The 16,931-nt window shown below is 47.5% G+C and overlaps 1 protein-coding gene across 5 annotated transcripts in view; it reads right to left on the minus strand.

The window, feature by feature from the left end:
* The window catches only part of DNAI1 (dynein axonemal intermediate chain 1), a 106,107-nt gene that overhangs the window by 7,217 nt on the left and 81,959 nt on the right, over window positions 1–16,931 (minus strand). For 4 of the 5 annotated variants that reach the window (XR_015049608.1, XM_085847548.1, XM_085847544.1 and 1 more), the window contains one exon: window positions 14,625–14,723. Coding sequence is in view for 4 of the 5 variants with exons in the window: in XM_085847548.1 (XP_085703674.1) it covers window positions 14,643–14,723 (81 nt within the window). In the remaining variant the exon portion in view is untranslated. Of the gene's footprint in view, window positions 1–7,580; window positions 8,346–14,624; window positions 14,724–16,931 lie in introns of those variants that run through there. The other variant, XM_085847546.1, reaches the window with a different exon arrangement.

Genomic DNA, 16,931 nt, shown 5'->3' on the forward strand with positions numbered 1-16,931 from the left:
GTGCTCGTGTAATCGGTATTAGATCTGCATTGTCGCATTTGCTTTTTGTGTAAATTGAATTGTGTTTTTCTTTTCTGTGTGCTTTTGGTGGAATTGAATATGTGTGCTTTCCGTTCGTCGCGAATAAATGTGCTTCGTGTCAAACTGTTTCCCGCTTCGCTTCGTCATTTCCTTCATTGAATCCTCATCTTGCTTCACGTAAAGGGTTGGTAGTGGGCTGAATACGCCCGATAATTAATCGAACCGTCGAGGTCGACGATAACACCGCTCGGTTATCCCGATAGTACGGAACGGGTCGCTTAAGTGGCCCGTGTCCGAAGTCGACCTGCGGCGAGGTGCGATCGCCCGGTCTACCCTCCGCGTGGGTACTCAGGTAGGTCGAATTTGGCGAGCAACCCTATCCCACGCGGGGGCTGATTGGCTCGATCGCGGTGAGACCGAAAGGTCCACCCGTGACTGGTTCCCGGCGTTAGTCCGAGAGGGTCACGACTGGATTGTCCGTCCGGTGGGCGACGTGCCGCGATTCGAGTGACGTGGCCGTCAGCACGCCGGCGGGCGCGGAATCCGCAACACTGGTGTCAGGAGTGGGATACAAATTCATCGCCCTCCTCGCGGCACTGGTATCGGAGAACAGGAAAACGGGCTCTCCTGTCTCCGGCTAAATTCACGGGAATCGGTCCAGGGGTGAGAGAAGCGACCCCCGATTCCCTCCAAATTACGAGCGAGCGAAATTAACCCTTTAAGAGAAGCAAGATGGCGTCTCAAGGCGAGCGGGAGCCGGGGGTATTAGAAATGGATGTAGAATGTGTAGAATCCATGGTCCAGGATGGAATCCCTGAGCAGGAAATGTTGATTGTGCAGGAACACGGACTCGCCCAACTGAACCCACAGCCCGAAATGGGTGCGGCAGCGGCCGCGATGTATGACACCTCCCCCCCCTCTCCACCAAAACCCTTCCCCGATCCCTGCCGAAACGGCTCACCCAAGCGCACCCGACATGGCCCAGCTATTCACCATGCTGGCAAAGATGAATGCGGAAATGATCGAAAAGATGGAAGCGAATATGAAAAACGAAATGAAAGGCATGCACAAACAAATGAACGAAAAGATGGATGCGAATACACAAAAGATGGATGCGAATACACAACAAATGAACAAAAAGATGGATACAAATGAAGTGAAAACGACGATGGATGCGAATACACAGCACATGAGGGAAGAAATGAAAAAGCTACGGGGTGAGACGCAGAACATGGGCCGATGCCTGCAGGCGGGCATGAAGGCCGTGACCAGGGAGCTGGGAATGGCGACTCCACGTGTGGGAGCAAACGAGCTGGAAGGGGGTGCAACGGCTGACAGGCCCGCGGTGGAGGCGGGTAAAAAAATAATTCGGGGGGCGTGTTGGGCGAGGGTCGTGACAGAGGAATCGACGGTGACCAAAAGGGAAAAATTAAATGGGGAGACCAAAACGTGTGAGACGAGACACGAAATGACGACAACAGAAATAGTAGTTGAGACAAGGGAGGTAAAGGGTGAAGAGTTGGCAGAGACACGGGAGACAGAAAAAATAGAGGAGAGACTGCACGATGAAGACGGGGTAAGTGACGCACACACACACACACGGAGGTAGTGGAGGATAATGGGGGTGAGCTCGCGGAGCGTGTAGGGACCCAGTGCGAGCACCTGGATGGCCTCCTCCAGGAACGAGGGGAGGGAGTATGCCCCCTTGAGGCGAGTCACGACCAGGTGAGTTCGGTCGTGTTTTGCGAGGTTGAGGGGACGAGTGCTGTGGACGGGTGCACGGAGAGCTTGGGGGGTATAGAGGCCCCGGAGACCCTTGTGGGGACACGAATCCCCAGTGTGGTTGTCCCTGTGTGTGTGGTGCAAGGTGTGAGTGCGTCCCCGTGTGTGGAAGCGACCCCGTGTGTGAGTGGTGTGGTGGCGATGGTGCCAGAGTACGTGCTTCCCAGCACGCCGTGTGTGGATGAGGCACCGCGGGTGAGTGCCCTCGCGTGTGTGGATGAGGCACGGAGTGTGAGTGAGGCACCGCGGGTTAGTGCCCCCGCGTGTGTGGGTGGGGCACCGTGTGTGGAAGAGACCGCGTGTGTGAGTGTCGCCGTGTGTATGAGTGAGGTACCACGGGTGAGTGCCCCCGCGTATATGAGTGAGGCACGGTGTGTGGATGAGGCACCGCGGGTGAGTGCCCCCGCGTGTGTGAGTGAGGCACGGTGTGTGGATGAGGCACAGCGGGTGAGTTCCCCCGCACGCGTGAGTGAACGGCCGTGTGCAAGGTCGCTGTGTGCAAGGGAGACCGTGTGTGTGAGAGAGCGGTATGAGAGGGAGATGTCGGTTGGCATGCGGGAGCACGCAGCCGCGTCTCCCCGTGTGAATGTGATGGAGTGGACTGTGTGCGTCGTAACACGCAAGTATGCGTGTGTGGAATGGAGACGGAGACGGCGACAGAAGAAAGAAAGCCGAGTAGCGGCTGTAGCTATTTCGGGGACCGTGCCGGGTTCACCCAGCCGCGAGCACGCGGTCCGTGCTGTGCAACGCACGAGACCACCACGTGCTCGCTTGCGAGAGTGAAGTCCCGGTCCGGAAACGCACGCGGTGGATTTGCCGATCCCGCGGACGGACAAAGTTTAGGCAGGTAAACGGATTTGGACCGGACAGGTTCTCCACGCGATCGTGTGTGTTAAGCTCCAACGGGCAAAGCACATGTGTTCGCGTGGGGAACCCCTCGAGACGTGGGGCTTGTGTTTTTTTTTATGCGCACGGTGACGTCATGGCTGCACGTGGGGTTGGAATCCGGCAGGAGGGGTATCTCTGCCGGATGGAACCGTCCAAAGAGGGACGAGGAACACGTGCAGCTGCATGACGTCACGGGCAGGTGCAAAGTGCGCGAGTTGCCGCGCTGGTGATGCGCATGAAAAAAAAAAACAAGCCTCACTTTCGGGTGCACAGGATTCCTGGGCAAAGGGTGGAAGACCCCCTTGATTTGGGCACAGGATGGAAACTAGTTAGGGGGAAGGGTTAGCTTCGCTAGACCGGCTCCATGGGGCAGGGGTAAGTCCTCATGGGGCCCGTGGAATGGATTAGTTAGAGGGATTGTAGCGAGATTTAGGTTGGGAAAATGGAGTATGGGATTATTTGAAGACAGTGACAGACCTGTGGATGTGTAGCGGGGACGTAGTTTAGCTACGTCGGTTAAATGGAACGTGCTACTAGTTTAAGGGACGACGTGGGAGCACGAGTTAGTTAGGGGAGGTAGTTAGAAGGATGGCAGAGTTCAGCGGAGTGTGTTGAAGAGTTGTGAGGTGAGTACATGGTGAGTGAGTGAGGCCAGCGGGTCTGTGTGAGTGGAGCGAATGGGGAATGCATGGTGCGATGAGTGATTGGGGGGAGGAGTGACTCCCGCCCAAGGGACCCCGGGGTCAGAGTAAAGTGAGTTAGCTGGGTTAGTCAAATTGAAAAATGGAGGTCGTTTTGCTGTTGGTGGGAATGTAGGCTCGAAACCCATTTGGAGGGGTGCAGGAGCCCTGTTGACGGGCTTGGGAGCGTGGCTGCGAAAGGTGAGTATCGCTGAGTGGGTACCCCGGGCACCAGGCTAGTCGGCCGCGGTAGGCCATGGGCCCATGGGGGGCCGGGATAGAGTAGTGGGCACGGGTGCGCCTGCTTGGTGCGGGGGCCCGGGGCGCCATTAGCCGCGTGGGCAGTGTTGTGGGCACGGGTGACCCTCGGAAAGGGGCCCGGGAGGCCGGCCTGCCACGTGTGCGTTTCAGGGGAGGTGCCATGGGGGGCACTCCCCGGTGTTAGGGAGCTGGTAGGCTCGGAGGCAGTGTAGTGCCCGGGGGTGCCATAGCGGGAGATTCGGCAGAGGGTCGTGCCTGCCAAAGGGAGCCACGTGTCCTAGCCAGGAGACCGTGTGATGGCACGGAGAGAAAATTGGGGGGCGAGGCCCGAAATTGTGAGGACACCAACACAGGCGACGGGAATCTGGGTTGTTAGAACCAATAGTTTAAGCGAGAGGCGCTTGTTGAAAGCCCCGGGGTAGTTTAACAGTTAAATGGTTCGGGGAGATTAGGAAGTGTACCCCTCCGCACCATCCATCCCCTCGCTCTCGTTGTGGGCCGCTGGACCCACTTTGGTTATAGATCGCCGAACTCTGGGGAGGCCATTCCGAGGCTTCGTTGGGCCTCGACACAGGACGTTAGCTCTCCCTTGTTCCCCTCCGGGAAGGGAACGTAGGGGTTGGGAGTAGGCTAGGTGACAGGATAGGTCAGCCGAACAAGGACGATAAAGGGGGTTAGGGGACGATTTATAGTGGGGAAGTAAAAATAAAAACAACAAAAAAATAAGTTGGGGCTAAATTGGGGTTTGACAAATTAAGGGAGTGGGTATGTACAGTGACAGGCAAAGGCGATAGGTGGGAGGGAGACAGGTAGGTAGGTCCGAGCCCGCCTTCCAAGTGGCCAGCACCACCGCACTCCCTCCACCAACCTCCATTGAACGGCAAAGGCTGGCCAACTTCATCGGCTGGCCGTGTTTTGCTTCAAGGCGGAGGCCGGCCAACTTCATCGGCAGCTGTGTGCTGCAAGGCCTGTGCCGGCCAGTTCATCTGCTGGCTGTTTTTCTTCAAGGCCTGTGCCGGCCAGTTCATCTGCCCGCTATGTTTGCCTGCTCACCTTTGCCATGCCATGCCCACTGCCCATGTTCACCAGCCCCGTTCAATTTTGCTTTGCCCCCCCCCCCCCTGTTCATTGCCATGTGCGCCAGGATCGTAAAAGCAACAGTTTGCAAGCTGCGAGAACTGCCCCGTTGGCAGCTACAACATGGGCCTGCAGTGGCGGCCCGTGCACCGTGTTTGTGTTCATGCATCCATTCGTTGTGCTCATTGCGTGTGCCACTTGAGCTGGCACGGAGACTGCGTTTGTGCAGCCCATGCACCGTTGTGGTTCACTGCGTTCAGTTCAAAAGGGAAGGCCTTGGACTGCGTGTGAGCAGCCAGCCACGTTCCCTGTCACCTGCATTGTTTGAGCCAGAGACTGCATGCGGGCAGCCTGGCTCCCTGCTAACTGCTTTCTTTTTGCAGAGTTCAATGATCCTGGGCCATGGTTTAGTGTAAAATTTGTAAGTTAAGGTTAAGATGTACTGTAAATATGAGTGCGCCTCCGGCATGTCTGTCTAGCGCCGGCAATTTTATTTAAGTCGTCCGTGTGAGTGAGTTTGTTTAGGTAGTTACGCAGCCCTCAGGTTATTTATTTTGGGGACACGAATACCATGAATGTCGCACTCAGGGATCCGTAGGTAAAATGTACTAGGGGAAAACTACACATGATGGCACACGAGAATTTGACGACTCGGGACGAGTCTGTAAAAAGGGGAGGGGGTAGTGTTGTGGTTACCAAATTCGCAAACCACCATTCAGGTCCCTTAGGTGAGGTATCTCGGTAAGTACATGTGTAGTTAGGCCCAAACCCGTTGTCTAGTGGGAATACATGTCATTTATGCGTGCTGCGACTCTTCAGGATAGCCGTTTTTCTTTTACTATCTTTAATTTGGACCAACCGCCATTGTTACCACCACCAACCACCGCTTCACCACAACCGCCACGACCTTCACGTCACACCTCGCAACCGTCGCATCGCCACCGTTCTTGCGCCGCCTGTGGGTACCGGTGTTGGACTCGTGCAGGGCGCGCGCCGAACAGCGTGTACAAAATCACGGATTTTGTGCTTCAAAAACGGATCAAAAACGACACACGCCCACTTTTTGCCGTCCAATCGGTGAGCGACGGGCGACGTGGCCCCGCCCCCAGGGCGTTGGAGGGCGATCGATATTTGCAAATTTATGGATCAAAAAGCATTCACGCCCACTTTTTCTCGGGCCAATGGGGAGCGAGGTGAAAGGTCGAAGGGAGGGGGTCAAAGATGAGAGGGCGAAGCTACGGGGCTGATAAAAAGCGACCGTGTTCGTCAGTCCAGTGAGTAGGAGAGTCGAGAGGGAACAGAGAGTCAAGACTTCGCGGGCGGTGGAGTTGGCAAGAAGGAGCTGGTCGTCGTGTGCGTTGGAGTCGGAGCGGAGGGGACGGAGCTGTGGAGAGGCGGCGAGGGCAGACGAGGGGGTGCTCGCGTCGTGCAGGGAGCTGCACCCCAGGGAGGCCGACAGCGCGACCTGGCCGAGGTGGAGACGCTCGTCGCGGGACAATAAAAATCCTCTATACCCCGAGCATCAGCAACCCCCTCCTGTTTCCCCCCGCGCTGAGATAGTGCGACCAAGGGGGCCCCTTTCCCACCCCCTACCAGACACTGCCCGCGAGGCCCGCGGAGTTGAGGCACCATCGCCGCTCCGCGTCTCATCACCAGACGCGTAGGCCCGACCCGGTCTCGGCCTCAGGCCCGCCTCATCCTTGAGGGTATTCTTTCCTTGGTTTTGGGTATGTGTTGTCGGCGCCGTCTGTGAAGTAAAATTGTATAAGTGTTGCCGTGTGCTCGTGTAATCGGTATTAGATCTGCATTGTCGCATTTGCTTTTTGTGTAAATTGAATTGTGTTTTTCTTTTCTGTGTGCTTTTGGTGGAATTGAATATGTGTGCTTTCCGTTCGTCGCGAATAAATGTGCTTCGTGTCGAACTGTTTCCCGCTTCGCTTCGTCATTTCCTTCATTGAATCCTCATCTTGCTTCACGTAAAGGGTTGGTAGTGGGCTGAATACGCCCGATAATTAATCGAACCGTCGAGGTCGACGATAACACCGCTCGGTTATCCCGATAGTACGGAACGGGTCGCTTAAGTGGCCCGTGTCCGAAGTCGACCTGCGGCGAGGTGCGATCGCCCGGTCTACCCTCCGCGTGGGTACTTAGGTAGGTCGAATTTGGCGAGCAACCCTATCCCACGCGGGGGCTGATTGGCTCGATCGCGGTGAGACCGAAAGGTCCACCCGTGACTGGTTCCCGGCGTTAGTCCGAGAGGGTCACGACTGGATTGTCCGTCCGGTGGGCGACGTGCCGCGATTCGAGTTACGTGGCCGTCAGCACGCCGGCGGGCACGGAATCCGCAACAATATATATATATATATATATATATATATATATATATATATATATATATATATATATATATATATATATATATATATATATATAACATGCACACAGTATATGTATTGTTGCAGGCCGGGGTCTGGCAGAGAATGACCACTAGGGGGAAACGAAGTCGATTCCCACCAGACTCCAGGAATTGTAGGCCGTCGCTCATGGATAATTCCGTGAGGCGGCGGGTTGCTTAACCGACCGTGGACACCAATACCTCCACCATGTAGTGTATGGTCTTTTTGTGTAGAGCCAATTTACCTAATTAAACATGCAGTGTCGTCTACCGGGGAACCACGCCCTCGGTACGCCTTGCCCGATCCGGATCACTCTACCAACTACCAACCACCTTTCCGGATCGGATGTAGCCGAGCGGAACTACCAAGGACGTACTGGCTTGAATGAACAGAATATCGGGAATAAAGACCTGGCTAAAACTTAGATCCGAACCATGCTCGACCAATGAAGGAAAGGGCAAAAACGAACTGGGAACATTTCTACAATAATTTATTTACACTCAGCAAGGAAAAATATGTGGCACAGGAAACAGGTTTATTGGGGATGTTATGCAGGGGAAGATGAGAGAAAGATGTAGTGCGACAATTTACAGCAGCTTACCAAAGAAGACACAGAGCAGACTTGTCGTGAGAATAAAACAGGCAAGATTTACAATGATCAAATAAAAACACATGCAATTCTACTTAAAGACGGTGCCACACACTCAGACGAAAATAAACCCAGATGTTGGCAAAGGGCCTTTTGCAGCCAGAGAGGGAGGTGAGCTGAGATTGCAGTTCTTTCGGGTACCTGAATGTTGGAGGGAAGGGATGCTCCGTGGTGCGGCACCCGCCAATGGTCATCTGGCTGGGTGCACGGCCGCCCGCGTGGAGACCGTGTCTGCGAAAGAGCCCGGGTCGAGTAGAGCGGGGCCCAGGGTTTCCAGCTTACTCCCAAGACGACTCGCTTTCCAGCTCACCAGACAACTCACTTTCCAGCTCACTCGCTCACCCTCTCAGCACTCCACCCTGAGGATGGTGTCGTAATTTATAGATCGCCCTCAGCGGGAAGGGGCCTTGGTGAAGCCGACGTCACTGTTCACCCTGATTGGATGGGGCTTCCATGGGACTGCCCTTTCTGGGTGGAGTTCGGCCATACCGGGAAGCCTGCCCACTCCACATGTGTGGACTCGCCAAAAAGGTACTACACAAAGATTCTGCCTCGGAAGCGAGTCGCCGGTTCGGCGAGTAGGCAAACGCGCTTGTCCAGCCCATGCGAGAGTAGCAAGCGAGATGAAGGTGCGAGCAGGCAGAGGGAACCGTGGGTCAGCGTGGATGGGATATAATGATTTATTAATCTAACTAAAAAAAACATCACAACGCACCCCAGTGTCTGCCCACTACACACAAGGAGGGGTTATATCTACACATATACTTAACGGAATCTTATATACTTATATATCTATCAATGCCTTGGTAGTACTATATTTTAAAATTTATAAATAACGGATTAAGGTTTTGTTCATCTTGTCAAACGTTTCCTTTGTTAATCCAATGTGAGTAATGTACACGACGTGGCCAAAAGTATGTGGACACCTGCTCGTCCAATATCTCATTCCACAATCATGGGCATGAATATGGAGTTGGTCCCCCTTTGCTGCTATAACAGCCTCCCCTCTTCTGGGAAAGCTTTCCACTATATGTTGGAACATTACTGCAGGGATTTGCTTCCATTCAGCAACAAGAGCATTCGTGAGGTCGGGCACTGATGTTGGGCGATTAGGTCTGGCTCGCAGTCGGTGTTCCAATTCATCCCATTGGTGTTCGATCGGGTTGAGGTCAGGGCTCTGCACAGGCAAGTCAAGTTCGTACACACCAATCTCGCCAAACCATTTCTGTATGGACCTCACTTTGTGCATGGGAGCATTGTCATGCTGAAACAGGAAAGGGCCTTCCCCAACTGTTGCCACAAAGTTGGAAGCACAGAATCGTCTAGAATGTCATTATATGCTGTAGCGTTCAGATTTCTCTTCACTGGAACTAAGGGGCCTAGCCCGAACCATGAAAAACATCCCCAGACCATTATTCCTCCACCAAACTTTACAGTTGGCACTATGCATTCAGGCAAGTCGCATTCTCCTGGCATCCGCCAAACCCAGATTCGTCCGTCAGACTGCCAGATGGTGAAGTGTGATTCATCACTTCAGAGAAGGTGTTTCCACTGTTTCAGAGTCCAATGGTAGTGAGCTTTACACCACTCCAGCCGATGCTTGGCATTGCGCATGGTGATCTTAGTCTTTTGTGCGGTTGCTCGGCCATGAAAACCCATTTCATGAAGCTCTCGATGAACAGTGCTTGCGCTGACATTGCTTGCAGTCAGTTTGGAATTCATTAATGAATGTTGCAATGGACGACAGACGATTTTTCCACGCTATGCGCTTCAGCACTCGGCGGTCCCGTTCTGTGAGCTTGTATGGCCTACCACTTTGCAGCTGAGCTCTTGTTGCTCCTAGACGCTTCCATTTCACAATAACAGCACTTTCAGTTGACCGGGGCAGCTCTAGCAGGGCAGAAACTTGACGAACTGACTTGTTGGAAAGGTGTCATCCTATGACGGTGCCACATTGAAAGCCACTGAGCTCTTCAGTACGGCCCATTCTACTGCCAATGTTTCTCTATGGAGATTGTATGGCTGTGTGCTTGATTTTATACACCTCTCAGCAATGGGTGTGGCTGAAATAACCGAATCCACTAATTAGAATGGATGTCCGTATACTTTTGGCCATGTAGTGTATGTTAAGGTTATCCAAGATATAAAGAATAAATCAAACAAAATATATCTCAATGTTTGACAATTCCATTCAAATACAAATGATGTGAAACATCCAGATCAGAAACAGAACAATAAATAAAGGGCCGAGTTCATGCAACATCAGCTTTTACAAAATGTATCATTCAAACAAGAAAAACATATCAACTTTTATGAAATGTATCATTCAAAGAAGAAAAACATCAACTTTTATTTAATGTATCATTCAAACAAGAATACCATCCATGAAATGTAATTTTATGGTTTGATCTGCATCATGATTTATCAACTTACGACTACAGGGTCCGCCAAAAGTCGTGACTATTTGAAACGGCAATGTGGGAAATAAGAAGTATGTTGTCTATTCTAATAAAAGGCTGTGTGTGTGTCAGTGTATCTCCTCCATAACTCCAAAACAATAAAACCTAGCAGCCTGAAACTTTACAGGCATACTAGGAAAACTCCAAGGAAGTGCAAGAGTGAAAATTGGGTGTTTGGGTTAATTAAAACACCCCTTTTGAAGATGATTTACATCCTTATTTAATTATATCCTTCATCAGGTGGTCCCCGGCCGCCTCGCTCTCTGGGTCTTCAGGTGTTTCCTGGGTAACCTCGCTGGGGTTTGAAGCTGCCATGTTTTCTGGCTTGCTCAACCATGCCTTTACTTGGAACAGGCCGCAACGATTTCTTAATGATAAAGTTGTTGTTTCACTTTCCTTACTCATATTATCGAATGCCTTTTCATCATAGCTACACAATTCGGACATATTGGATATTTCAGGTGTCTCTGGGAGGTAAAAATAACGTACACATCACATTGACCGAGCTGTGCGATGGTGGGTGGTCTATCAGGTGATGCCTCGCCAGCTGAAAATGTTGTGCACTTCATTTTTGGACAACATCACTTTGTTTAACATCATATACCCATCAATTCGACCTTCATACATTAAAAAATCCCTCCATCGACCTCGTGTTCCAAGTTCCTTCTTGTCGGTTTGAGCAGTGAAAAGCGTGTGCTGACATTTTGTGGTCGCTTTGGATTGTTTTTCCTTTGAATTACATTTTGTTATTTGTTCGCTTGATTTCCATATTTTAAGAATAATATTTAAAAGGAAAGTCTTCGTGGTTCCTTTTGTGTGCTTTTTCTGTGCGGAACTTTGAACAGGCCATGTTTGCTCTCACCCGGTGATTTAACAAGCTTAGTAAGAAACCAACCATTACCTTTTAAATGTGAAAAAAACAAATTTAGCTGATGTTTTAATGGAGTCGCGTACACCTTGAACATATGACGTCAAGTATTAATGCTCGAGTATCACACTACCTTGGAACGGCGAGAATGGAGGTACATACGTAAGCAGTTGTTTATCTTTACATGAACCGAGTTTGCTCTCAGAATCGTTCGGAGTTTCTTTCAAAGCTGATAACGCACAATTTCCAAGCTGTTTGTCACATTGACATGTTAGCAAGGAATAACAAGGAAATCCAACACAGGTGGAGGCCGTTCAGCCCATCATGCTTGCGCGAACACCACACCAACCCATCTACACAAGATCCAAGGAAGAAATGCAAAAAAAAAGTTTTTAATTAATAAAATAATTAAAAAACAAAATTTTTGTTTTTTGTTTGTATTTTTTTTTTTGTTATTTTTCCCCTTTTCTTCCCCTCAGGGAGGGGGCATGGGCTTGCTTAAAACACACACAGCATAAACCACACAACCCCCCTTGACAAAAACCCCACCGACAGCCTTCCGTACACAATCACCCATCAATACTCAAACAACCTAAAAGTCTTATCAACATCCCCATACCCCTCCATCTCCATAACTTCCAGGTACCTATCTAATTCTAATTTAAACTTATCTACTTTTTCTTCTGCTACTACCTTTCCAGGGAGACCATTCCATGCATTAACTCCTCTCTGAGTGAAAGTCCCCTGCCTTACTACCGTCTTAACTCTCCTCTTCTTTACTCTCAAGCTATGGCTCCTGGTTCTGTCACTCTCTACTCTGTTGAATAATTCATCTTCACTTATTTTATCAATACCTTTCATTATCTTAAACATCTCTATCATATCTCCTCGTAACTGCCTTCTTTCTCGTGTATAAAGCCGTCTCCTTCAGCCGCTCCTCATAGCTGAGTCGAGCTAGGCCCGGAATCAATCTAGTAGCTCCACGCTGAACCCTCTCTGTGGCATCTATGTCCTTCTGCAATTGTGGTAACCAAAACTGCACACAATATTCTAGATGTCTATTAACACTAAATATTAATTATTAATACTAAATATTAGTCTATTAACACTAAATTCCTGTACAATGTTAAAACCTCTTGATTTATAAATTATTAATACTAAATATTAATTATTAATACTAAATATTAGTCTATTAACACTAAATTCCTGTACAATGTTAAAACCTCTTTTGATTTATAAATTATCCCTCTCCGAATACAACCTAAAACCCTATTTGCTTGACCTATAGCTGCCTGGCACTGCGCTGCCTGCTTACCTCCCATATCTATTAACACCCCCAGATCATTCTCCTGTGTGACACGCTCCAAAATTACACCTTACATCCTGTAATCTCTATTTTCATTGTTCTTTCCCATCTCCAACACATTACACTTGCTCAGGTTAAATTCCATCTGCCAATCTTTTGCCCAATCTATGTAAGCATCAATACTTTCCTGAATCTGATAACCACACCCTCTACTATCCACCTTACCTCCAAGCTTTTCTTCATCTGCAAATTTGGAAAGCTTGCTCTTTACCCCTTTATCCAAATCGTTGATGTAAATAATTAATAGTTATGGTCCGAGTACTGATCCCTGAGGTACACCGCTACTTACATCCTCCCAGCAAGACATCCTCCCACTTACAGACACTCATTGCTTCCTACCAGGAGTACCAGGAAGCCAGTTTGCAATCCAATTTGCTACCTGACCAGCCACTCCACAAGCCCTCACTTTGGCTAACAACCTCCGACGTGGTACCTTATCAAATTCCTTCTTAAAGTCTAGATATACTATGTCCACTGCCTTTCCCTCATCCACCCAATCAGACACTGCTTCATCGAACTCTAAAAGATTTGTTTTACAGGAACTACCTTTGGTAAACCCATGCTGATTACCTTTAATTAGTTTGTATTTATTTAAATGGTTCCTCATCTGGCCCTTAATTAATGTCTTCAACACCTTCCCCACAACTGAAGTCAAGCTAACAGGTCTATAGTTTCCCAAGTCTTCTCAGGATCCTTTCTTAAATAATGGTGATACATTTGCTACTCTCCAATCCTCCAGTACCTGTCCTGACTCCAGTGAACTATTGAAAATACCCATTAATATCTCGCTTACCTGCTCAGCCACCTCCCTCAATACTCTCGGGTGCATATTATCTGGACCTGGAGCCTTATCTACTCTTAGATTTCCCAGCTGCTTCTTTATTTCCTCCACTTCAACCTGTATCTTCTGTAAAAGCCTTTCTTCACCTCCTCGATAGATACTCTCAGCTATTGGCAGTTCTCCTGACTGTTCTTGTGTAAAAGTTGAAGAAAAATACCTGTTTAATAAGCCTGCCATCTCACTTTCATCACGAACCACTCTCCCGGTGCTATTCCTCAATGGGCCCACACTGGTCCTAACCTGTTATTTCCCCCTGATATACTTAAAGAAAGCCTTGCTATTATGTTTAATATTCTTAGCCATGTCCTTCTCATCCTCTCTTTTGGCTCGTCAAGTTATTTTATTAACTTGCCTCTGTTTACTTCGATAGTGATATAATCTAACTCCAGTGCTGTTATTTTAAACCTAATAAATGCCTTTTGCTTCTCCTTAATAGCGTTCCTTATCTCACTGCTCAACCATGCTGGAATTTTTCTGCTGCTGGTTTTACACCTCATTGGAATGTACTTACTCTGCACTCTACACATTTGGTCCTTGATGGTTTCCCCTTTCTCTGCTGCTGATTGTTCTGTTTGAGTCTCCCAATCTACATCACCCAATTCTCTCCTCACACCCTCAAAGTTTGCCTTCCTGAAATCTAATAGCCTCATTTTCTTGATTTCTGCATCGTTAGTCCAAAATCACCGGTATTAACACCTCAATTAGCAATGCCTTCTTCTCATTTTTTTTGCACCTAAGTATAATATCTGGTCGCAGTGCTTTGTTTTCGATGTTCACGCCTGATGGGATCATTAGATTGTACATGAGCGGTACTTCAATGTTTTCAGTGTTTGCTTTTGGTTAATATTCCCACAAATTTTCTGGAACTGGAATACCAAAGTTTGCAGATGTGCCAGCGGATTACTTTGCAAACTCTGTTGTGTCGTTGTGTGTACAGCTGTTCTGACACTTCCAACTGAATATTAAGGATTTCTCGACAAATATTGTCCTTTAGTTCCTGTAAGGTCCTGGGTACTTTTGGTCCAGGAACTAAAGGACAATATTTGTCAAGAAATTCTTAATATTCAGTTGGAACCATTGGCATCAGTGATGGAGTGCGTTGTGCAGCGGTTACAGTTTTGTGTGGATGTCCGTGATGGTCATTTACTGGATGTGATTTTCATGAAATAAGTAATTAACAAACTCCAAAGTGTGTTCTTTCATTTCCATCTTATATATTCAGTATAACATACTTCTTTTTCCTCACATTGCAGTTTGACATACAGTCACCACTTTTGACGGACCCTGTACTTTCTTTTCTTTGAACGATCCTATGATCCTTACAAATCAAAATCACCTGCTTGATCACCTGCTATTACATAAGGTTGAGTACTTTTTCCAGCTTTTCCATCTCCACCTTGGGCCCATGCAGAATTGCAGACTGTCCTTTTAATGTCTGAGGGAGGAACACAGGAGAGAAAGAAAGGTCGGGGAATGTATGTGAAGAGAAAAGAGAAGGTAGATGAGGTTGGGAGAAGATAGGACAAAAGAGAAAAGTAGGATGTAAAGAGCATTAGTAGGGGTACCCGGCATTGCCCAGTGATGTTCTTATCATGTAGGCATTTTGAAGAAATTGTTTTTTTCTATTTTTTTTGTTGGGGCCCAAAACACTTCTCTACGCCCACTAAGGAATGGGGTTGGGGATCATTTAATACTACCCTTCACATGGCTACAAAGGCTTAGGCACTGTAGTGTGATTAAAAAACAAAATCCACAAAAATCCAACTTTAAAAAAAAAATTCAAATGCTTTTTTGCCTGAAAACACTCCTTGGCACTCACTGATGTACCTCTGAAACGTTGACGAAGATCCGTTTGGCCATCTCTGATTTTTAAAAAAGGCGACGCAGACAGACAAACATATAATATCGTATAATATAGATATGGAAGAAGGCAGAAATGCTGCCATTTTATGTATGTAATAAATAGACGACCCCTGAATGACGCTGAATTGCAAAGCTGTATGCAATGCAATTTGTAAAACATTTCATCAAAAGCTTCCTCAGGTTGCTCTTCTCATGACCATTTCCTAATGTAAGTGAGATGTCCGTTGTATGAACAAATTCGCTGGTAACCAGTTACAGATGTTTCTTTTTGTACACGAGTTAAGTGCATTCATTTGAGTTTTTTTTTTCTTTACAAGATCGAGTCTCATGGAAGAGCAAGGTGACTGAGGGTATAAACTGACAGTGGGGCAATGAATTAGGCTTTGTGGAACAGGAGTTGTTGAACACAAGCAAGGGATTGAACGAAAAGTAGGGGAGCAAACCATAACCTGCAAGTAAAAGGATTGGTTTAGGAAGGGTTAATGGGGGTACAAAATATTGTGAATATAAGGTTGGGGATGACATGAGGATGGTTGTGTGCTGCCTGCTGTCATGATTTACACCAAGCAGAATTCAAACATTTATTTTGCAAATCAATTTGGAATATTTGTGAAAATACATTTTTATAAGCAAGTGAAGTTGAAGATTTAAGTTTTTTTTTTTTTAAAATGGGGTTTTTTTTTCAAAATATTTCAAAAAAACACCCTTTGGACATACACATGGCAGAGGTCGGTGCAGCCCAGAAGTTTGGTAGGATTTCACAAAAGTTTTAGGGAGTAGTTCAGTGACAACACAGGACAGGACAACACAGACACTGCACATGTGTGTATGTATATATATATATATATATATATATATATATATATATATATATATATATATATATATATATATATATATATATATATATATATATATATATGAAGAAAAAAACAAAGAATATATAAACAATGACGGGAGACGACAAGTGATAAAACACAATTAGGGCTGGATTTTTCTCTGGTCTCAGATCCAGGCATGTCATACCAGTTCACAATCTTACTCCAAACACATTATATTGAGCATTCATACTGCCCTACCAATAGTTGGTAGTGCCAGTGTAAAGCCATTCCCTACATTGTTAGCTTCTGCATTCATATAGCATATATAAAGCTCATTCCAACCACTGACTCACTCACTCACTCGCTCACTCGTATTAAGGATCGGTACGTTCTGAGTGACAGAGAAAGCTGAAATTTTGCATGCCAATGGACATGGAAGCCGACACACCGGCAAAAATCACAGAACCATCAGAAAACATCTGTAAATTAAAATGTAAATAAATGAAAATAAATTAAAAAAAAATTTTTTATGCAGGTGAGCGACCCGAGACAATGGGGAAGTTCGGTTCATCATTGCTTACAATGTGTAAGCATACCCCACTATTATTATATACACACATTATATACACATGTTGATATGTGATCACACACATTATATGTGACATTATTCATATTATATACACACACATTGATATGTGATCACACATATTATATGTAACATTATTCATACTAGTACGTGCCCGTACATGTGTGGCCGAAAGTGCGTGGTCGTATGTGCAAAAAAAAACAAAAAAAACTTTCAAACCGCGTGCCAGAAACAACAACCACACAGGCCGTTCCTTTGCTCTGGCGTGGCCGTACGTGCGTGCCCATACGTGTGTGGCCGAAAGTGCAAAAAAAAACCAACTTTCAAACAACCACACAGGCCGTTCCTTTGCTCTCGTAAACGACGACTGGAT

Source organism: Eptatretus burgeri, chromosome 11 (assembly GCF_056783735.1).
Source record: "Eptatretus burgeri isolate ZD-2024b chromosome 11, Ebu_testis_v1, whole genome shotgun sequence".
Taxonomy (NCBI): Eukaryota; Metazoa; Chordata; class Myxini; order Myxiniformes; family Myxinidae; genus Eptatretus; species Eptatretus burgeri.